The following is a 22,849-nucleotide window of genomic DNA, read 5'->3' on the forward strand; positions in this document are numbered from 1 at the left end:
TAAGGGCTCCATGAGTCACCCCCCCTCCCCCCACCCAAATAAGTAGGAACCACTGTTGTAAGGAATTAGAAACATTTTTTTTTTTAAATCACTTTAATATAGGTAACAGAAGAGGCCCAGAAATACCCAATTTTTATTTCTATGTTGCACATCCATACAATGTAACACATCTAGTCTTTAAGCCTTATATCCAAGTATCTGTAACATTACACCAATGCACCCACTTCTGACAGCTGTTCCCTTCTATAAAAAAACTTGATTCAAGTTGAAACCACACCTCTCAACCCCCTTCCCCTCTTGAGCAGGGCCCAGCCCCTAAGGTTATCATCTTTGTCTTCTCTTGTCTAACATTCCAGGTATTCCTCTGCCTTATAAGGCCATTACACTTGCTGTTTCCTACCCCTAACCTGCTCTTCCAGGTATCTACAAGGCTCCCATTGCCTTCAGATTTTACTCAAACTTCACCTTCTCAGGGAAGACTCCAGACTGCCCTATTTAAATTTGTATTCCCACCTTCCTTACTTCCCTCCTCCTTCCCTGCTTTTTCTCTCCATCAACACGTATGTAACGCACCTACATTATGTTTAATGTCTCTTCATATCGCCAATTTCTTCCAGATTGGGGGCTGTTATAATTTTTTGTTGATATAAATTTTAAAGTATTTCCATAGTCAACAGATTAGTAATGTTCTCTTTAGGGCAATGAATCTGTCTTTTAATAACCTGGCTTAAAGAACAAAACCCCTCCTGGGACCAACAAGAGTTTGCTTTGTTCTTTGGATAGTCTTTACTAGCAAAAATAATTTTTCTAAGACAGACATTTTGAAAAGTTAGTTTTTTAAAGTCGAAATCAAAAGTTTATAGCAGCATTTTTAAAAAAATGTTTTTATTGATTTTGAGAGAGGGATAGAAACATGGAGAGAAACATCATCGATCCACTGCCTCCTGCACGCCCCCTACTGGGGATCGAGCACACAAACAAGACATGTGCCCTGACCAAACCAGTGACCTCATGTTGCATGGGACGACGCTCAGCTGAGCCACACCAGCTGGGATCTATACTTTATATAAAGGTCATCTGACAGATCAGACACCTCTTTGCCAAAACATCCCCCTCTTACCTTACAGTACAGTCGTTTGTTTCCTACTAGAATGTGGACTTTTTGAAGACATGAACCATATTATCTTTATTCAGTATGAAATACCACGCTGAAGGACTCTCAATATTTACAAGGTGGTCAATAAAAATGGAAGAGTAAAACAAAGGTTTTTAAAGACTGAAGAGACAAGGACTACATTTAGGTGTAAGCAAAAATGTTAGGAAAAAGGGAGGACTGCTTACCAAATCAATCATTATATTTTCCCATTTTTAACACAATAAAGAGACAGTCCCATTTTCAAAGAAATTAACTTTTATTTGAAAGGAGACTACTTTTCCCCACACATATCCTCTAAGAACTCTATACGATACAACAGCCTGCTTAACCATTGTTCCATACCAAAATTTCTAAAAGGAAAGTATACAACTGCTCTAATAAATAAATAATAAGGGTTGTCCTTCACTGATTAAGAGAATACTTCAATAAATTCAACACACACAAAAAAATCACACTTTGTAAGTTTTAACAGATGTAGTTTAAATACGTTTTATAGGAGTCCGCAAGCTTTCCATCTCTAGAAAAAATGAATCATTAAGGTTCAAAATTTCCATATTTTCAAAAGAAATGACCAAGTGTTTTCTTTTATAGCTTCAAACTTTCTACACTCAACTATTTGCTCCATGCCACCCGACAAACCCGACATGACTGAACTACTTTATGTGTTACTACCTTCCCCAAAAGAAAATTAAAAAAGGAGTTTGTTATAAATGTAGATTTCTAATACAATATCTAATACAGTTATCTAACACAAAAGAAGCTTTAAAAAGATCATTTCTTTCCTCTTTTGATTAGCCAGGAGTTAATTTTCTGTAAAAGCAAAGAAAAAAAAAAATCATTTAACACTGGGGGTTCCTTTTTTACTCAAGATGTTCAACTATTCAAAATGACACATCTTTAAGAGTATAATAAAAAGGGTGGAAAACAGCAATACAATTGACAAAGTGTGGATGCTAAATAAACCAAAGGTTTTTTTACAGATTCTTTTTAAGAAGCAGGAAGGATTAGAAGCTCAGGGAAACCCAGAATCAAACGAGAGAGAAAAAGATTCTCAACTGCAATCATTCTCTTCATCAATAGCGTCCTGAAAGAGAAGGAAAAAAAGTTAAAGGACAATTATAGTTGACCTGCCTATTATTTTTCTATTAACAGTCACCACATAACCCTAATCTTCTAAAATCAACCATCAATTGGAAATGTTCTTTTTTTATATATTAAATGTATTGGGGTGACAATGGTCAGTATAAACAGAGGTTTCAGGTGTGGGTTTCTATGTTACAAGACCTGTATATTGCTCTGTGTGCCCACCACCCAAAGTCCTATCTTCTCCCATCACCATATATTAAGAACCTCTTCATCCCCCACCCAGAAACGAGGTTCTTAATGCCACAAAAGCAGAGGACGTACTTGGGCTGTAGGAACGAGATCTTGATCGTGATCTGTATCGACTATAGTAAGGAGAAGGTGATCTTCTTCTGTAGGAAACAAAAGATTACTTAGCATACACATAGTCCACTGAGGTGGATGAAAATAAAAATTCCCTGTCATTCAAAATAATGATGGACTCAAGATAATAATTACTAAGTTCTCTGTGTGCCAATGATACTAAAACAGTAAGTACATGGCACAACCAAATACTGGCAAATGTGAATTTAACCTCTGTACTCAGTCTTGAGAAAGTCATTTTTTCCTACTTTCTCAAGAAAGTATCATATAAAATCTTTTAAATATTTTTATTAATACATATCAAACATAAATCAAAAGTGCCAAATACCACTATCACTTAATTTAGAACAGAAACCACAAGCTGTATATTACCTGTACCGGTAATCATAGTCTTCATATCTGTCATAACCACGCTCGTATCCCCTATCGTAGTAAGAATCCCGCCGTCTGCCACCTCCTCCGCCTCCACCACCGCCTCCACCTCCGCCACCACCACTACTACGGAAAAATGTAAACATTTTACATCAATGTGAACGACTATTTTCCAGTATCACTTAATACAACAAAATGGTACTTAAGTAAAATAAAATGGAGGAAGGAGGCAAGGTAAGGGAAAGAGTAGCCCTTTAACGCCAGCTACCCCATGTCTTAGTTTGTTGCCGCTGACAGTATTCTGCCTGACTTCCTATTCATTACACAAATAACCAGGAAAGATTTCACACAACTCTCAAAACTAGAAACTCTTCTTTCTTTTTCTTTAAATATGTCTTTATTGATTTCAGAGAAAGAAAGGGAGAGGGAGAGACAGAAATACCAATGATGAGAATCATCGATCAGCTGCCTCCTGCGCACCCGCTACTGGGGATCAAGCCTGCAACCCAGGCATGTGCCCTGACTGGGAATCCAATCCGGCCTGGTCCATGGGTGGATGTTCAACCACTGAGCCACATGCCAGGCTAAACTGCTCTTCTATTAATGCACTGACTAACTCACCAGGACTTTTTCAACAAGGTGAAATGAACTGTGCTGGGAAGCAATACCAAAACACTACAATGTGTATCCTTATGACTGAGTCAAAGCAATTAAAAAAAGTCAAGAATACTCTCATTTATGTTCTCTACATAATGTAAAGCTTTTTTTAAAAAAACAAATGCTAATATCAGTAAAACTCTTCCCTACAGAGGCTTCCCAGGTTACATAACAGAAAGGGAGTGCTGGTGGTGTGCCTCAGTTGGCTGGAGCGTCCCGTACACCAAAAGGTGATGAGTTCGATTCCTGGTCAGAACACACGCGCAGGTTGCGGGTTCGATTCCTGGTCAGGGTGGGTGCGGGAGGCAACTGATTGATGTTTCTCTCTCTCCAAATCAATTAAAAAAAAAAAAAAAAAAGGAAAGAAATAAAAAAAGAATAGAAAGGGAATAAATACTTTCTTAAAAGCATATGGTATTTTTCTAGTGTCTAATAATTTTTCTATTTGTATAGGACCAAGGGCCAGAAATGCACATCAATAGTTTTAGTTACTCTACCTGCACCCGCGCATGTGCGCGCACACACGCACACACAATTGACCCTTGAACTGCATGGCCTACTTATACACAGATTTCCCCCCAATAAATAAATACCTGTACTGTTTTCAATCAATGGTTGGGAGTCTGTGGATGCAGACAGCCAACTGTATGCATTGATCTACACCATTTTACATAGGGCACTTGAGCATCACAGATTTTGGTATCCATAGGGGTCCTAGAGCCAATCCCTGGCGGATACTAAGGGAAAACTAAGTTTTCAGAGTTAAAACTTGTATGTGGATTTTTAGACTTTTTTAATATATCTTTATTGATTTCAGCGAAGGAAGGAGAGGGAGAGAGAGAGATAGAAACATCAATGATGAGAGAGTCATTGATCGAGACTACAACCTGGGCATGTGCCCTGACTGGGAATTGAACCCGGATCGCCTGGATCCCAGGTCGATGCTCAACTGCTGAGCCACGCCCAACCGGGCAGTATGTGGATTTTTGACTGTACAGGAGTTAGTGCACCTACCCCTTGCGTTGTTCAAGGGTCAATTGTATATATAAGAAAATAAATACAATGATTCAAAGAATATATATAAATTAAATAAACTTACACTTTAATTATAGGAAAAAATTTATCTTTTGACTAATCAAAATTTTGTAGACGTTTCTGGTGGATGTCTGGCTAAAATAGTTTAGCTTAGGAAACATGCAATCTTACTGAGTTGGTCTGCCCATGTAGATGCCTGGTGTAGGTGTGTGCGCTCTCTTGGTGATAGAATAATCCACACGAATTCTTCTACCGTCCAGCTCCATTCCATTTGCCCTTTCCATAGCCTTTAAAGGAGGACAGGCATAGAAAGTCAAGCAAAATTCACCAAGGAGAGACTATAAAAGCTAATAAATGAAGCATTTTCCAATTGAAATTTCAAAAATTAAAATTGCCCACTTATTTTTCAAACGGGGTAGGATTTTACATACTAATCCCTGTTATATGCATCTCAACAGTGTTGAGTTTTCTAATGTCCACATGGACACACAAGCAAGCCTGTGTTGAAAGACTGGGGGCAGCTACAGCCACAGAGAAGGAACTGCACAATTCAGGGAAGCCTGCATAACTTTGAGGCTGTCGTGACTAATTTCAGTCTGGACAATTCAAAGCAGAAATTGCAATTCAACTGCCAAGTCTAAACTAGTCAAGCCATTCCTTAAGAACATACTGCCACCTAGTGACCTGCAAACAGAAAGGAACCTCAAACCTCTCATTAGTGCTCCTGTCTTTATATCTGCATTTACATTCCCTATCACTTTGACCTTCAACACTAATACCAATAAATGCAATAATACCTAAATCACTTTAAACAAATTTGCATGAAGTTCTTTGCTACTAAGTAAAGTTGCCATTTTCATTTTATTTTACCCAGGAATAAACCTGGGAGGAAGAATAGAGAGATAAGACAAATAAGTTTCAAGTTTTAAAAAATTTGAATTGTAATATTGTTCACAATTTTCAACATTCACTTCACGTCATGTGTCTTGGTATTCCTACATTTACACCTTAAGCCCTCAGCTGAGAACAGGAATAAGCAAATCAGTAGCCCTCCTCCCCCATGAGCAGTTTCAGTTGTCCACAGTCAACCCTGGGATGAAAATATTAAAATGGAAAACTGCAGAATTAAACAATTCATAAGTTTTAAATTGTGTGTTGTCCCTGCTGGGATGTGAATCAACCATGTCCAGCATACACACACTGTATAAGCTACTCCACCCCAGTCCCCTGTTAGCAACTTGAGTGGCTGTCTGGGTTGTCAGATCAACAGTCACAGTATCTCAGTGCTTGTGCTAATGGCCCCAAAGCATAAGAATAGCAATGCTGGCAATTCGAATATGCCAAAGAGAAGCTGTAAAAAGTGCTTCTTTTAAGTGAAAAGTTTGGCACTATCAGCAGTTTCAGGCATCCACTGAGGTCTTGGGATGTATCCCCTTGTGGGAAAGGGGGAACTACTATATACTATACGTAACAGTAAAAAACAATACTGACAAAACATCAGAATGCCTATCACATAAAGGTCTCACAACCTGAAACTTTATTTTGTTATCGACTTTTCCAGGGTTTTACAACCACAGCACTACTAACATTTTGGGGCTGCTAGTTCTATGCTGTGCACTGTAGGATGTTTAATATCATCCTTGGCCATTATTATTTTTAAAAGATAAGCTAACATTTATTATGATTGCTTATGTTGCAATCAAACACTGTTGACGCATACAGCAATAATGACCTATATCCAACTACTGTCACACGTAAAATGGTACAAAAAAGAAATGCTAGTACTTGTCATTTATTAAGGTTTGATAGAGCCTTAATAATGAGCTTCTAATTCTTTAAAATGGAGTTTTCTAGCTCAATCACTATAAACTTTTAGTACAGAGAAAGCAAGCCTACTGCTTCCTTTATAATCCAATACCTATTACATCAGAATGGCAGTATTTCAAATCATCCAGTTAGGCAAATTAAGAATGGCACCAAACAAAGATTAAAGAGTACTAACTCTTTTCATGTATTATTTTTCAATTATAGAACAGAATGATAGATGAATATTAAAAGACTAGAAAAAGCTCTTTTCTATACATGGGGAGCTAATAAGAAACAAAATTAAACCTAACCACCACAATTCTAAAAAGTGAATTGAATCACCGGCTTGGAGCATGAATAAGACTTATTTAAAAGTAACACATGCTTCAATTTTTCCATTAACTCAGACATATACATTTCACTTTATTATTATTTTTAATCCTCACCGTGAAGATATTTTTTCCATTGCTTTTCAGAATAGAAGGGGGGGGAGAAACACTGATGTGAGATACACACATCAATCTGTTGTCTCCCACATGCACAGGGTTGGCCGGGGATCAAGCCTGCAACTGAGGTACATGCCCTTGGCTGGAATCAAAACTGGGACCCTTCAGTTCGCAGGCTGACACTCTAACCACTGAGCCAAACCGGCTAGGGCTAACATTTCATTTTACGAGAGATTTCAATAAGGATATGCCTATACCAGAGCGTGAAACTGGCCATTCTAATTTTAACACTAAGAACCAGAGTTTGAACCAGGTCAAGAATTAAAGAGGACATGTTTATGGAACTGGGAGTCTATTAATCAACTTTAAATAGTAACTCAATACTATAATCATGCACATCAGAAAATGTTCAAAGTGACAATTATAAAAACAAAATTACCTCCTTTGAGTCATCTATTCTCTCAAAATAGACAAAAGCAAATCCTCGTGATCGTCCAGTTCGCTGATCATAAACCACATTGACACCACTCAATGGTCCGTATCGAGAAAATACTTCACGAAGATCTCTCTCTGTTGTGTACAAACTGAGGCCAAACACTCCAAGACAAGTATTAGGATCTGGATTTGCCTATTGAGTAAAGATGTCATTTAACTTTAAGCTCCAAATTAAAATAAACATTAATACACAGAAATACTATGCTTAAAACACCTCATCCAATACACAAAGACTACATTGTTTCAAGTGACTTGGAAATAATTTAAGAGGAAAAAAACCAGATGAGTTATACCCTACAGTTCACAATACACGCAGGCCCTCTTTGGAATATACTTCAGGTTGTATGTAGCCTGAATAAAAACAACCCTACTTTCTAGCCCAGCAATTTTCAGAATGTATACTAAGAATTCATCCTTAGTTTAATGCCATATTTCCAGTTTATTCAAATGTTTTACATCCCTTTTAGATGTGTACTCAATCTGACTTCACCTGCAACTGCTGATTACATGCCCCCCCATTCCTTAGCAGATTTACAGGGGAGTATGCAGTATCACATGGAGAAGAGCAGCATAGTAGTTAAGCACAGGAACATTAGAGTGAAGAGTCTGGTTGAAACCTGGCTCTGCCAGTTAGCCGGAAAACAAACCTCAGCGTCATATATTCCAGACTCAATTTCCTTATCCATAGCACGGTAACTTGCCTCACTGATGTTAAGAGTATTAAGTAACTCTGCACAGTGCTCACACTATGAGTGCTAGCTATTTATATAGTTTTCCGTCTTTACTTGTTGTCTGTCCCCAACTTTTTAAAAAATATATCTTTATTGATTTCAGAGAGAGAGAGAGAGAAACATCAATGATGAGAGTCACTGATCAAGCCCACAACCCAGGCATGTGCCCTGACCGGGAATTGAACCCCGATCACCTGGATCCTAGGTCGATGCTCAACCGCTGAGCCACGCCTGGCCGGGCTGTCCCCCAACTTTTTCTTGGAACATATAATTTCTCCCCAAATTTCATCTCTTTTAACTGCTCAGAAGTCAAGAAAAGACAAATACTTAAATGTATATTAAATAATATCCATACCCTCAAGGATGCTTCTTGAGCACTACTTTTTTAAACAATGGTCTTGCTCTCATAAAGGAAGATATTATGCTATGACGAAACACATTATTAAAGACAAAATAAGCTTTCATTAATCTATGAAAACCACATACCCTGCTGCCTGTATGCCTTCTCCGGTTAGACATTGGAGAATGACTTCGGCTCCTTCGACGCCGGTATTCTGGTGTGTATGACCTACTTCGAGAACGTCTCCTGTGAGAGTGAGAATGGGATCTGGATCGCGTGTAACGTCTGTGAGAATGCCTCCTTGACCTGGACCTTGGAGAGAAATAAATTTAGATAATACTGAAACACATGGTTACTGCCAAGGACCTACATATATCCCTGCTTACTTTTCACTCCTTTCTGAGGAAGGGAGCCTTCCCCTTGTTCTCCTAGTCATTACAATCTCCTCCTTGCTCTCAGTCTAGCCCTTCACATTCACTCTTTTCACCTTACAAGTATGTGAAGACTCTAGTTTCTTTAAAAACAAAAGCAAAAAAACCTGACTACCACTGGGAAGGAAATTCTGCAATATTCAACATGGATGAAATTTGAGGGCATTATGCTAAGTGAAACAAGTCAGTCACAAGAAAACAAATACTGTATGATTCCACTTACATGAGGTACTTGGTAGTCAAAATCATGAAGACAGAAAGTAAAATGGTCATTGCCAAGAGATGGGGAGTCATTGTTTAATGGGTATAGTTTTAGTTTTACAAGAGATGGAAAGTTTCAGGGATGGATGGTGGTGATAGTTGTACGACAGTGTGAATGTATATAACATCACCTAGCTGCACATTTTAAAATAGTTGAGATTATTACGTGTATTTTACCACAAAAAAAGACAAAACAAACCAATACCACCACAATAAAATCCTTTAGGCAAATCATTTATTATCTCAATATAGTGCTATATTCCCTTCAATGTTAAGTATCATTTCCTTTCCAATCTTTCTTTAGCTTGCTGCAACTTAACATCTACTAATTAACAAAAATGCCCTTTAATCTAAGTCTTCAATTTCCTCAAGCTTTCTACACTTCTCACTCATCTCTCCACCAATGATTCCCTAGCTCACTTTCCACCCCTGATTATTTCCAGTGGTTCTCAGTCTCTTTTCTTGGCCTATTAATTTATTTACTATTCATATGACTCATCCTTAACTAAACACCCAGACCAGCAGTGATGACAGTCATACAAAATAACTTCTATAAAGCAGGTACTCAATAAATGTTATATATGCTAAGAGCTGGAAAGTTTAAAAAGAGAGCATGTGGGTGTAGGAAATAAAACTAAAGAGGGAAGATTGTTCAAAACAAAGGTGGCTAACAATAAAGCTAGGACACATAACAGACTTTACTAGGCAGACAGGGGGAAAGTGTCCTTCCTAGGAATAGCAAGAGCAAAGTTTCCTTGACAAGAAGACATGGAGACATCATCAGAGAACTGCAAAACAGTATAATCAGCAAGGAATCAGGATACTTACAAAGGAAATAATGAGAGTGAAGATTAGGAAAGGATCAACACAACACTGTGTAAAAGCATGAATATCAAGCTGAGAGTACAGATTTATTGAAAGGGGCAAACAAAGGCTTCTGAGTGGGAACAAAAAACAATAAAATGAGATGCCTACTATCTTAAAAGAAATTAATCATTTGGGGGGTGGGATGGGATGTGTATGAAGAAAACATGTTTGTACAAGAATACCAAACAGGATATTTCCCATTTTCCTTAGCACTAATTTACAGTCTCAATTTTTAAAAAAACAAACAAAAATACAGTAAGAAAAGCTGTCATTTAAAATATCAATTGTTACTTTTAAATAGTAATGAAGTGACATTAATTTCAGGAATGCCCCGCCCCCTAGATAGATGGTGACAAGTATTAAGAAAAAAAAATTAAGAATAAGGAATAGGAACAGGCCGGCCAGCATGGCTCAGCGGTTGAGCATCAACTTATGATCTAGGAGATTGAAGTTCAATTCCTGGTCAGGGCACATGCCTGGGTTGCAGTTCAATCCCCAGAGGGGGGTAGGTGCAGGAGGTGGCTGATCAATGACTTTCTCTCATCATTGATGTTTCTCTCTCCCCCTTTCCCTTCCTCTCTCTGAAATCCATAAAAATATATTTTTAAAAAAAGAGTAAGGGAATAAAAAGTTTCTATCTTATTTAATGTTTTTGGGTGACATACGAGCAGGGAAGTGAATCAAGTAATGAGAGAATATCTGAGGGCAGAGAATTCTAGGCTGAGGTCAGCAAATGCAAAGGTCCTTAAATAAAAATATGTCCATTTCTGTTTCTAGCCCCAAATTCTAACCAGTGCTATTCTGCACATGTGGATTTAATTAGAGTGGTTAGTAAATCAAGCACTGGGCTGGATGGATACAATAGAGAAAAAGACATAGCTGTGGACCTCAAAGAAAGTAGTCTTTTAAATGGCTCTTCTGTTTCATATCCCCTTACAAGCAGTCTCAATTCAAAAACATAAATTGTCTCTAATCAAGAAATTACAATGATTTATCAAACTAACTGCCCAGGCTGTCTTCTCCACCCCAGCACACCTGGGATATCTGGTACAGTGAACCTTGCAGTGGTTACTAGAGAGTTTTGTTGAGGTCATAGTGGTAGGGGCTCTTAATCACCCAGGGATCCTCCCGCCCCAATTACATCTGACCAGAGTTCCACCCTGGACCTAAGTCGGAATCTTCAGGTAAAGATGGAATGTGAATCTTGAAAAAGCTTCTCCCATCATTTTGATAACCAGCACAACATACATGTATCAACTTTCTCTGCACTAAATTACATGCCAAGAAAATTACTTTTGTTGTGCAAATATTACTGAAATAAAATCAAACACTAATCCTCAAATGCTAAGCACATTTAAATCAACTGACATTTAATTTGCTTTGCTAGCTAGCTAGTATCTGATAGAGTTTAGAGATAATTCTACCTTACCTAAGTCTTTATCTAGAATGTGTTATTAATTTCTAAACTCCATTTCTAAACAGTTTGAGAAAACTACTTCATGATTTTGAATCTTTGGTGAAATTTCTACACAAAATGCAGTAAAAATGAGGGATTTTGGGGAAAAACTACTTTGCCCTGAAAAATCCAAGGAAAGCATTTTAAATATTATTTTAAACACACATACCTGGATTTTGATCTTGATCGAGAATGGGATTCAGAATGTTTGGAAACCCTTGATGGACTACGAGATCCTGACCTGCTCTCCGATTTTACACGAGCAGGAGTTCCCGTTGGAGATTTTGACTGAGAGCGAGACTCCTAACAAAGAAGACAGTATTACAAATGGCACTGGTCACGTAGATGCCTAACACCTAACATTTAAAGTACCGTAATTATTTATATTGATTGCTCCTGAAAAACAAATGGTTAGGCAACACCCTCCAGAAAAAATTTCAGCTCATTAATAACCCATTGTTAATACTGCTAACTGTCCTCAATAATTCCCTACTTGAACCAGATCACCAATCCTCTATTAACTAAGTAATCATGCAAATTCATCTACAACTTGATCATACAGACACTGGAACATAAACCATACATTTACTTAACCTAGGACCCATTCATTCTTCCAGATTCTTTTAATTCTACTTCACTCTTGCTTTCTACTTCTCTTCATTCTTCATTGAGTTTTTCATTTTTCATACTTCGTGTATTCTTCCCCAATTCAAACAATTCAAAATAGCCTTAAAAAAATATTCAAGTGCTTCTATCTGACCAATCTTCTGTTCAATTTTTTCCCCCATTCAATTTTAATTTTCTGATCTTTAATACTTTTCATTAGCCTTCTTTTATCTTGATTTATCTTCCACATTCTTGGAAAAAACTCTTCAATTTCTTCACGAACATTAACCTTAATGGAAAAAGAACATTTAGTATATTTAAGCACGTGGGGATTATAAAACTCTGCTGGAGTTCAGAATGTTATCTACCAAATGGAAAGCCAGCAGGTAAAGTGCAAATAACTAGTTTATTTAAAAAACAATTTTATAATCTTTAAAACTGCTCAAAAGTCTAGTTTCTAAAAATTAAAGAGAATTTACTGAATTTTTCTAAATGTTTTTACCATACTCTTCACCCTCCTCCCCTTTCATGTTTCATCCTAGTTCCTACAATGTGAACAATTTTAATGTAAATACTTAATTCGAGCATAAATCTAACATGAACTGTAATCCCCCACCTACGTTTTACATTTTCACTAATTTATAACCTGATGGTTCCTAGTGATCTTAAAATAAGCTTTCACTAAGCCATGCAAAGCATCCTAGCCTGAAGTATTTGTACACACCTATCTAACTCAAACATTACAGGATACATGCTGAGGTTCAAAAAAGTAGAAAAAAATTAGTACAATTACTAACATCTCCCATTTTGTTTGACCACTATCTTTGCTCACTCCAACTTAACCAGGGAGGTAGGTTCTGAAGTAAAACAAGCATTCTGAAAAAAGTAAGGGGAAAAGAAAGCATGAAATTCTTAAAATTTTCCCCTTGGCTTATAAATTCCTAATATATGTATTTTTGCAACTGTGTCATTTTAAAATTCTGTATTATCCATTAAGTATCTTAATGCACAAGAATTTATTACAAAATTAGTAACATGGTCTTTATTTTTATCCCACCTCTTTTTGTTCATAGTTCTGCAGATTTTATGCAGTTATGCATATTTATACTCTCCGTTCAGTGACTATATCCTATATGAGAAAACTGGTTGGCTTCTGAAAAAGCAGACTAAAAACCCCCCAAAACTTGCCAAATCAAACAATTTCAAACTGATTAAAAGCCTGTTTTTTAAATTTGAGATACATGAGGGACTTACGACCAAAGTAGGATGGGCAGCTTGGTTTCTCTGGCAACTTAAGTCTTGATTACTAGTGTAAATAAATTATCCCAATTTCACACCAATTTTCATTTACGCCAGACTACCTACCATGCAATCTTCTTAAAACTTCTCCTTTACATTTAACTTAGTGTCAAGAACTGTACTAATGCTGCTAAGCATATTTACTTTTTCAGATGAAAACAAAACTGAAATATATACCTTTCCTGTTCAATATTAACCTTTCCCATTTAGCCATCTACAGTAAGTCCTTCACCACATCTCACATACTCTCTAAATTTCTGGACAGATGCCTGGAACAGAACAGCAATTTAGGCCTTTTCATTCACTGAAACTGTAAAAGCAGCATATTCAGTACTTTTTTAAAAAAAGGGTACAAATACTTTGCTTGTAATTGCAGTTTCACAGATTGGTTCACTAACTATGCTAAGAATATCTTCCCCTCGCTATAAAACAGATCCTCTGGTATAACATTCATTTATGCTACTGTTGAACAGCAGTAGATGGAACAGTATCTATGAACATCACCACAGCCCTTGTCATACATACATATCAGAGCTTTGTGCTCTGTGACACTGTAAAATCTTTAATTTTACTAGGACAGAAATAAAACTCTTGTATTATTAAAATACCAAATTTATTCTTAAATGTTTATGTGAAGCTTTCTAGTAAAGGATAAAAATTTTATGATCTAAATATATGTGCCTATTTGATTTTAAAACCTTCTCTCATCAGCATGACTAATGGCTGAAAATTATTCAGTAATGCTGAAAATTACCACTTCTTAGAAACCAATGTAAACAAGGTAATCAATAACACCTTAAATTTTAAATCCCAGTTCTGGCACAGCACCTCATTGGAAAAAAATGTAACTTTCCTTTTATTTGTTAAGAAAGCATTAAGATATGACAATATCTTTTCAAAAGACATTAGCATATTTTTAAAGATGGCTTGCTTTTTATCCAAGGTGTTACAAATACCTAACCACTTTTGTTTCCTACCCTTCAATTTTGTTTTATCAGGGAACCTAAATCTGCATAAATTTCTTCATGGAATCACTGAAGGTTAAGAAACAGTTCTCTTTACTCCTAGTTTCAAAGCTGTGACTATTAGCTTAACCTCCCGAAACAATTTAGAGACTTGAGACTTTAACACAAAAAAATGTAAACTAAATAAAGAGGAAAAAAATAAAAAAAGAATAAACTGCCAAGAATAAAATATACCTTTAATTCTTCAGAATTATTTTTACTATATACCAAAAAAGGCCTGTCGTAAGAACTAGTAGTTAATCAATAGTCCACACACATAGAAAAATGGTCATATTAATATTTACCATTTTTAAGCAACTTACTTCTTAAAAGTTGGTGCCAAATAAATGCCATTTTCACTGAACTGTACATCAGAAACCAGGCTACAATAAACCCTTTATGGACAAATGCTACATTATCCTTTTCAACCTTTAACTTGTAGCCACATCGTATCACAAATTTTAATATAAATCTTAAATAGGCTTGCATTCTATCATAAACCAAGAGTCAGGCAAAAAGTTCTCACCACACAACCCACTCAAATAATGTGTTTGTTTTTTAACTGTTCTTTACTATCAAGGTATCACTAATGGTAGCTGAAGGACATAGCCAAAAAAAACCAACAAAACCAAACCAAAAAACAGAGGGAGCTAACCATAAATATTAAGAAATTTAAGAGTATTCAATAAAGCCATCTAAGAACCATCTTTCTTTTGTGTTAAAATACAGGTGTATTTTGCACACTGAAAATAACCACAACCACCTACTATTCCTTTAACCAGGAAAATGGGTTATTCAATATGTGCACATATTGCTGCAGAACACAATTCCTACAGCAAGCAATAATTGCAGTGTTGGTTTTTTAAATAAAGCTAGTATCATATTATAGGTGAAAAAATTCCACCAATATATGCTTAGTACTTAAACACATAGCCAATATAAATGCTACACACTGTAACCCATCCTACTATTATGGCAAGGTAAACTCTATGCCAAGTAATAGTGCCAAGCTTACACAAATTCAAGTCTCTATGACTAGAATATAAGCTTTTGAAACAAACTTTTTCAAAATATATTTTCCCACTACTTTATGAAACTGGGTATCTGTTTCCATAGAAATACACTAGTACATTTAGGTAAATTTTATGTCCAAGGGAAGGGGGTGCTTAAATTATCCAAGTAACTTATATTATACTGTACTAAGAACCTTACTCTTTAGGACATGTGGGAAACCCATGTTCACTTGTCTTTCATTTTAGTCGACAGAAATAGCAGTTCTGCCTCCTTCCTCTTGAGTATGATAGGCTGCTTCTTTTATAGACTCTTAGGCCTATAAAAGAAATACTCTCAGTCTCAATTATTAACTCCTAACTGCTATTAGAGCAATTCCTTAGAAAGAAAATACCAAATGCTCATAACATTAGCTATTTTTAAATGATTTCCCTTTCTTTAAGGTCACACCTGTATGATGCATTCTGAGTGAGGTTAAAGTGCCTTTGTACGTGCAAAGGCTCGTGGATCTTCTAACACTGTATGTGTCTACATTTTGTCAAGTTTGGAATAATTCTGGAAATGCTTAACAAAGAATTTGCCTTTACTCATATATAATCAAATTCATGTCACAACTATGAAATTACCGTAAAATTTATAATCTTCGTACAGATTTTAAATGTGGCTCATAAACCTGCCAGCTTATATGCCATGAGCAATTGTTACGTCCAAAAAGCTAGTGTATGTGACAATTTCAAAGGTACAGAAAACAAGTTTAAAAGAACTAAAATGGTTTAGGTGTAATAAAGCCAGTAAGTAAATGGCAACTAAAAGCAAACTACTAAAATAAGAATCTGTCAAAGAATTCTCTACTTATGTTTTCATCTTCTAATGCCATGAAGTATTTATGAATCTTGAATAAGACCTACAGGGCCTTAGTTTCAAGGAACAATCATAACTTTTCCTTTACCTCAAATGGGTCAGGCCTAGTCACTTGCATCTTTCATGAAAATCCTGAGAAAATAAGGACTATACACAACTATACAGGGCAGTAACTTAAAGGAGGGAGAGGAAACCACATTTCCTTTCATTATTCCCCTCAACTTTCTTTCACAGGGTTTACTAATTCTTTTCCCCATCTGATCTTTACCATTTTCTCACCTCCATTTGTCTTGCTAAATCTGTTAGGACATATGAACAAGTATCAGTATTAATTCAGTATGTAAATATATACCTTTTACAAAGGTTCCATGGTTAGTTATTTGATGCCCAAGCACCCACTGATACAGAGTTTTTTCACACTGCCTGGCAAGTTCTAGGAAACTAAGCTGATTATTTAGGGCCATTTCACACTTGTTATATATATCCTAGGTAAATAACTTTAGTTTGTTTACAAAAATCAAGTCCATAAAGCTTATTTGTATTTCTTAATGGAGCTCATTCCTAAATATTTAAATCTCTTGATATTCTTTCAGGTCACAAAACCGTTATTCTCTTTTAGCAATGGTACAAATCTTAAGCAGCATCTATGATAAATCTGTAAAATTACAGTTATGCACTGTGAATACAATTATTTGCATTACTCCTTTCAAAAATCTTACCTTCTACATACTTGTATTGAGCAAATTAGTACCCTTTAGGGAAAGAATCTCAAATGTAAAAATTTGAGCATTAAAATTGGATAATGAGCCCTGGCTGGGCAGCTCTGTTGGTTAGTGCATCATCCCAATATGCCAAGGTTGCAGGTTCAATCCCAGGTCAGAATCAACCAATGAATGCATGAGTAAGTGGAACCACCAATTAATGTCTCTCTCCCTCTGCCCCCTCCTCTCTTTCTCTCTAAAAATCAATCAATCAAAAAAACTGGATAATGATAATACTAACTTTAGGAAGATAAGCCCAAGACAAATAAGACTGTCTCAACTTTACTACTACACCTACTATAAGAAAGAAAGCTTTATCTTTTTCTAATAGGTTGATGTGATGAGAAAGGAAATTGCTGAAGAAGCTGAACTAAAAGCTAAACATTTTAGCTGAACTAAAAGCTAAAGTGCTGACATTTTATCTGTAAAATAGGAATTCAGTTTTATTTACATTGAATTTGTTTATTTTAAACCCTTACTTATTATTTTTAAACTTCCATCAATGGAAAAATTTGAAACCCAATTTAAGTTTTTTTGTTTGGTTTTTAAAAAGGAGCCAGTCACCAAGCTGGATTTTGAATGGCATAGTCATCGCTCCTATTGTTATAAATCAGGTTTCACAGAAGCAATAAACCTTCCCCTATTCCTGCTGTTCAATGAAATATCAACACACAAATTTTAATTCCAAACTGGTACAAATTTGTTTTGCTTTTCATTTGTATCATCCAGTCAATAATCACATATATTAAGAGGAACCCTAGGAGTCTCTTTAAAAAATAGGAATGAGCTCTAAAAAGGGGGCAGAAATAAGTAGTATTTTTCCTCTTTAGCTGTACTTCAAAACACAGACAACTGTGGAATAAGATGCTCCCCTAAACAAAACAGAATCATTAACCTCTATTAAAACCACAGGGTCATGGTATGAGAAAAAAGATGGACTCAATATTTTTCTAAGTTTCATTAAAAAATCTAGGGAAAGAGGGGAACAAAGTAAGTGAAAATATGAAAAGTTTAATTTCCATTCCCCTTAATTTCTCTAAAGGGCACTAAGATTTTTTTGAGATAGAAACCCTAATTTTAGTTGAAGCTGTGTGAAGCAAACAACTCATTCTTTTTGACATGCAAAGTCATAGCTCAAGTGCCAACCTAACTTCCAGCTCCAAAAGACATTTTCACTTAAAATATTTGTTAACATGATATACATGCCCCAAGCAAATTGTTTTAATGAACCACTGTTCTCCTGGAGCCCTTGAAACTGTCTCTCATTCTTAACATCCCACTGATGTCCTGTTTAGACCAGATTTTTCATAATTTCCTTCCTTAAATATTTAAACTGCTCTGCTGCTCCTCCTGTACCAGTTTGTTCTGTGCTAAAATCCCTTTCATTATGCCACTCCCAGAAATAATAATCCATAGATGGCTCATTACTGCATGTTAGATTAAGTCTAAATTTGTAAATTTAAAATTCAAACCCTCCATTATCTGGCTGCATATTCAGTCAAATCTCTGATCTCTCACTATTCCAGCAACCTACTCATTGTCACATCTATACAATCAATATTCATTTCCCTAACCAAAAGATCCAAAATAAGTTCCACATACCAGGTAAAGTTTTCCCTTTCCGTAGCTCAGAGAACTGCTCAGGTCCTTTTTCTGAATTCCTTATTAATTCTATCACACAGCACTTGATTATGTACTTACTTTACCTAGATTTGAGCTGTCAGTCATTTCAAACAAGACTTCAAGATTTTTCCCCCTGAAGAACATCTGGCCTTTATAGTAAAAAGGCAGCAGATGCCTAACAGTTTTACCTCAGGCAGAAGGGAATTTTGGTTGGTTAAGTCTTAGGGTTATTCATAACTAAACTGAGTCAAGTATATTTTCTTTCCTAAAGTTTTTTTTTACTCCAGTGCTTTAAAATGGAAGAGACATTAATCTATAATGGAAAATTAAGCTCCTGTAACCGTGTTTAGTAAAATCCATTAATGGCTCGGAGACACAAATACAGTGCATTCTTTAAAAAAAAATAAAAATATATACAACATAGTGCTGTACACAATGAGCAAATGACTGGGACTTGTACATTTCAGATTCCTGGCTGCATGGTCTTCTGGGCCTCAGTTTTTAAATTCTAAAATGGTAATAATACTCTAACCCTTGAAAAGTTAGTGAGAGAAGTAAATTCGAAAGTATGTCAAAGTTTTTTGGAGGGTGGGCATAGATTCTAAAATTCTATAGAAGTACAAACCCTTAGTATTAGCCCTGTCTCTTTAATGTGTCCTGCACTCTCTAGAAAGTTGGCCTCTAATTCTAAATATCATTTCAGTAAGATGGGGTTAATGTGTGCTGTTTACTCTGTAGATAAAGCAAATGAAATCTGAATATGGACCTGTCAGTTTTCTCTATTTTAGTCAAAAAGTTTGAAATGTAACTACTTTAAACACCTTGAAATCCTTTTCTGAGCCTTTCTAAATTTATATAAAGAACACAATTGTGTTCTCTAAGAACTTTAAAAACTGCTAGTTTGTGGTTAGCAGATAATCACTGTACTTTAAAAACCAAAAGCACTAGTGAATTGCTTTAAGTAAAAAAAAAAAAAAAAAAGTAAATCCTCGGAAAAGCTTCTGGCATTCTTCTAATTCTTTAACCAATTATGGATAAAACAATTACCTCAACCTACAAAAAAAAAAAAAAACAGTAACAGGTGAGCATGGACATATTCATTCAATGAGAGTTCACTCCCACTAAAATACTTGGGTATCATGTATGAAAAAATATTTTCCATGACCACAAACACTATAAGGGGTGGGGGGGAGGGAAAAAACCCTTTTTCTATTAAAATAAATTAATGTCTACATACATTTTAGCTTAAAATTGGGTAGGAATCTTACATATATTAAGTGGGTAAGACGACAATTATCTTAAACTTGCTCCATTTCTCGACCTGACCAATGAAAAAATAAGAACTTAAGGGAAACAAGGTCCCAAATAGTAAGTCCTCTTCAGTCCCCACAAACCAAATCAAAACATTAACAAAAAGAAATTTCTTGTACTAAAGTAATCGAAGAGAAGATTAATGGACAGCAGAATTCCTTCCCATAACTACCTAACATTTTCAAAACAAGCAGCAGCTTACAACTACCACCAAATGTTATTACATGATTTTTAAAGTTTGCTGGGACAAGCAAAATGCCATCCTAAAAAACAAGCAGGTTCAACTACTCATTTATATCTGTGCTCCAGATTATATGATTAAAAAATCCAATCTTAAAGGAATTAAAAGTAGACTTTTTGTTTATAATCGATTTAAATCTCTTTCCTCAAAAAGAACAAAAGCCTAAATCGACCTGATTTAACTGTCTGGTTCCAGGGGTTTATACTATGAACTCTAAAAGACAAACTTCATTCCCTCCAGCACACACCTTGAGTGTTTTTATGCGTTTCCCCTAGCGACTAGAATACAACACACCACGTTGCCTGGGGATTCTGCTTCCAGGGTTGCACGCTAACTCCCACCAATTTCCACCACGAGGATCACTTTGGAGATATAACTCAAACACCGATAAACGTTCTGGTATATTTAAGCTTAGGATAACATATCTTTGTGATGTTTATATATTTATCGATCCCAAATAATGAAAACCTTTGAGCCCTCTTTGCTGGCTGAGAAATGGGAGAGGGCCTGTTAAGTTGTAGCTAACGTTTTGAGTTAGTGAATAGCATAAACTGACTATAGTTATTTTTAAAATACTGAGCCATGAAATCTGCTCAGTTATGTAAGATTAAGGCAGAAGGTTCCCCCCACTTTTTTTTTTTTTTTAAACTGTAAAAGCCTGTAAAGGAGTGGTCAATTTCTAGATGAAAGGTCACGGGAGGAAAAGCATTAGAAGTTGAGATACAATGAAGAGGAAAAACAACAACCACCCAACAGCATGGAATCAGAAAAACAAGGCGTTACAGCATTTCCACATTCATTCTGAAATGAAAGGAAAGCAGAAGGGACATTAAGGGAAAAAAGGGCTCCTTGCGTGGTTTTCCCCTCACAGCTCCCGTCTTAAGAACGCTTAAGGGTCGTTGCGGTCGTTGACTAACCACTTCATTGGGCTCGTCCCACCTCCAACCTCAAGGCTTTCGCCTTTATAGACGCAACGCCGCCGGTTCCAACAGAGACGCGGCCGCTCACTGCAATAGAGAGCCAAGGAGACACAGGCCCCAGCTAGTCCCAAGCCAGCTGCTCCCCGCCCGGACGACAGCCCCGCGCACTCGCGACCCCGAGACCCTCTACGATGCTCGGGGTCGCCAGAAATGCCACCGTAGGAAGCACCTACCACTATCCGGCCGGAGGGGAACTCCCCGCCGTCTCCTCCCGCCCCACCGCGACCGGGACCCACACCTCAGGGGTGGCGAGAAAGGAGGACGCACTGCGGGGGGGGGGAAGGGAGGACCGGACCCAGGAGTCCAGGTCCCAGTCGGTCTCCAAAAAAGGGGGCCGGGGTTACCCGTGGTATTTAGGACAGGAGTGGAACCCAGAAGCCATCTTGGGATGTGAGGAAGCCACAGCGATGGCTCCAGAGGCTGCTCCCCGCGGACCCCCGCAGGACTCCCCGCGACCGCGCTCTCCCCGGTGAAACCCCGAGCATCGGGCCGTCGCCGAAGACGGCTCCCGCGGCTTTGTACTCACTCTGCCCTCGAAGTTGTTCTCCTCTACATCACTCATGTCGGCCAGGCGCTCCCCAGAACTAAATAAGAGACAAGTTTCGCCTTGAGGACCGATGGCCTAGTCAACCCGCGGACCCGAGCGTGGCGAGAAGGAAAGAGTCGGCAACAACGGCCGCCCGCTCCACTCCCACTCGCTCGCAGGTTCCTACAAGATGGCGCCGGCGCCGCCAGAAACCTCCTGGCCCCCCTGGTGCGCAGCGTAAGGGGGCGGGGCCTCCGTGACGTCGCTGGGCCCCGCCCCCAGCGCGGCTTTATTTCCCGCGGGGCCTGGCCTAGAGGCGGCGCGCGCTCCGGCTGAGCCTTCGTTGACCCTAGCCCCTTTATATATTTTCCAAGTGGATTCTGATGGCACAGAAGAAAAACGGAAACAGATATAATTAGCGGGCTTTTACTGTGGGATCTTTGCAGCTCGATTGCCTTTTTCCAACATTGGCGCTTTGCAGCGCTGTGGAAGCAATACCTGCACAGACGGGGCGATAATGAAAGTCACAGCTCCTTGCCTCTCCTCTCTGCCTCAACCCCCGCCTCCCAGGGACAGTCGTGGCAATTTTACTTCTTCAAAATGCTTAGCTAAGTACTACTCCTTTAAAAAAAAATGATTTGAGAGAGAGATGAAGGGGGAGGAGGGGAGAGAGAGACAGACAGACCGAGACACGTGGACTTGTTCCACCCACTTACGCCCTCATTGGTTGCTTCTTGCATGTGCCCTGAGGGGTGATGCCACCCAAAACCTTTGCATTGGGACCAAACAAGCTACCTGGCCAGGGGCCCTGTTACTACTATTTTTTTTTTTCCATCCTCACTGGAGGATATTTTTCCCATTGCTTTTAAGAAAGAGTGGGAGGGAGGGAGAGAGAGACGTGATGTGAGAGAGATGCCTGGTGGGACCTGGGATAGAGCCTGCAAACGAGGTAAGTGCCCAGAATTGAACTGGGACCCTTCAGACCATGGGCCGAGGCTCTAAGCACTGAGTAAACGGGCTAGGGCCCTACTACTCCTTTTTGATATTTCCTTATACCTTTCTAACCAAGACCTCCTAAATTTATCTACTTGATTCCCAATCATGGCAATAATTTCTTGGGTGACTGA

General features: G+C 37.6%; 1 protein-coding gene across 2 annotated transcripts; it reads right to left on the reverse strand.

The window, feature by feature from the left end:
* Nucleotides 1–1,393: 1,393 nt before the first annotated feature.
* Nucleotides 1,394–21,913, reverse strand: TRA2A (transformer 2 alpha homolog). 2 transcript variants are annotated; one of them, XM_016217037.2, is made up of 8 exons: nucleotides 21,723–21,913; nucleotides 11,669–11,802; nucleotides 8,631–8,796; nucleotides 7,358–7,546; nucleotides 4,838–4,953; nucleotides 2,975–3,097; nucleotides 2,564–2,631; nucleotides 1,394–2,240 (listed from the first exon to the last, which is right to left on the reverse strand). In XM_016217037.2, the coding sequence occupies exons 1-8, from the start codon at nucleotides 21,756–21,758 to the stop codon at nucleotides 2,230–2,232; spliced, it is 843 nt and encodes a 280-aa protein (XP_016072523.1). In that variant the 5' UTR covers nucleotides 21,759–21,913; the 3' UTR covers nucleotides 1,394–2,229. The 2 variants fall into 2 exon arrangements, with proteins under 2 accessions (XP_016072523.1, XP_016072522.1); XM_016217036.2 differs by having other exon boundaries at nucleotides 2,975–3,100.
* Between the last annotated feature and the right edge of the window lie 936 nt (nucleotides 21,914–22,849).

The sequence above is a fragment of the Miniopterus natalensis genome, chromosome 10 (genome assembly GCF_054644295.1).
Source record: "Miniopterus natalensis isolate mMinNat1 chromosome 10, mMinNat1.hap1, whole genome shotgun sequence".
NCBI lineage: Eukaryota > Metazoa > Chordata > Mammalia > Chiroptera > Miniopteridae > Miniopterus > Miniopterus natalensis.

Excerpts from the sequence above, each read along its gene's own strand:
- TRA2A (XM_016217036.2), bottom strand. The coding sequence starts at position 21,758 with ATGAGTGATGTAGAGGAGAACAACTTCGAGGGCAGA. Across the intron at positions 8,797-11,668 it reads CGATCAAGATCAAAATCCAG|GTCCAGGTCAAGGAGGCATT; the intron begins GTATGTGTGTTT and ends TTTCTCTCCAAG. Across the intron at positions 2,632-2,974 it reads GACTATGATTACCGGTACAG|AAGAAGATCACCTTCTCCTT; the intron begins GTAATATACAGC and ends TGTTTCCTACAG.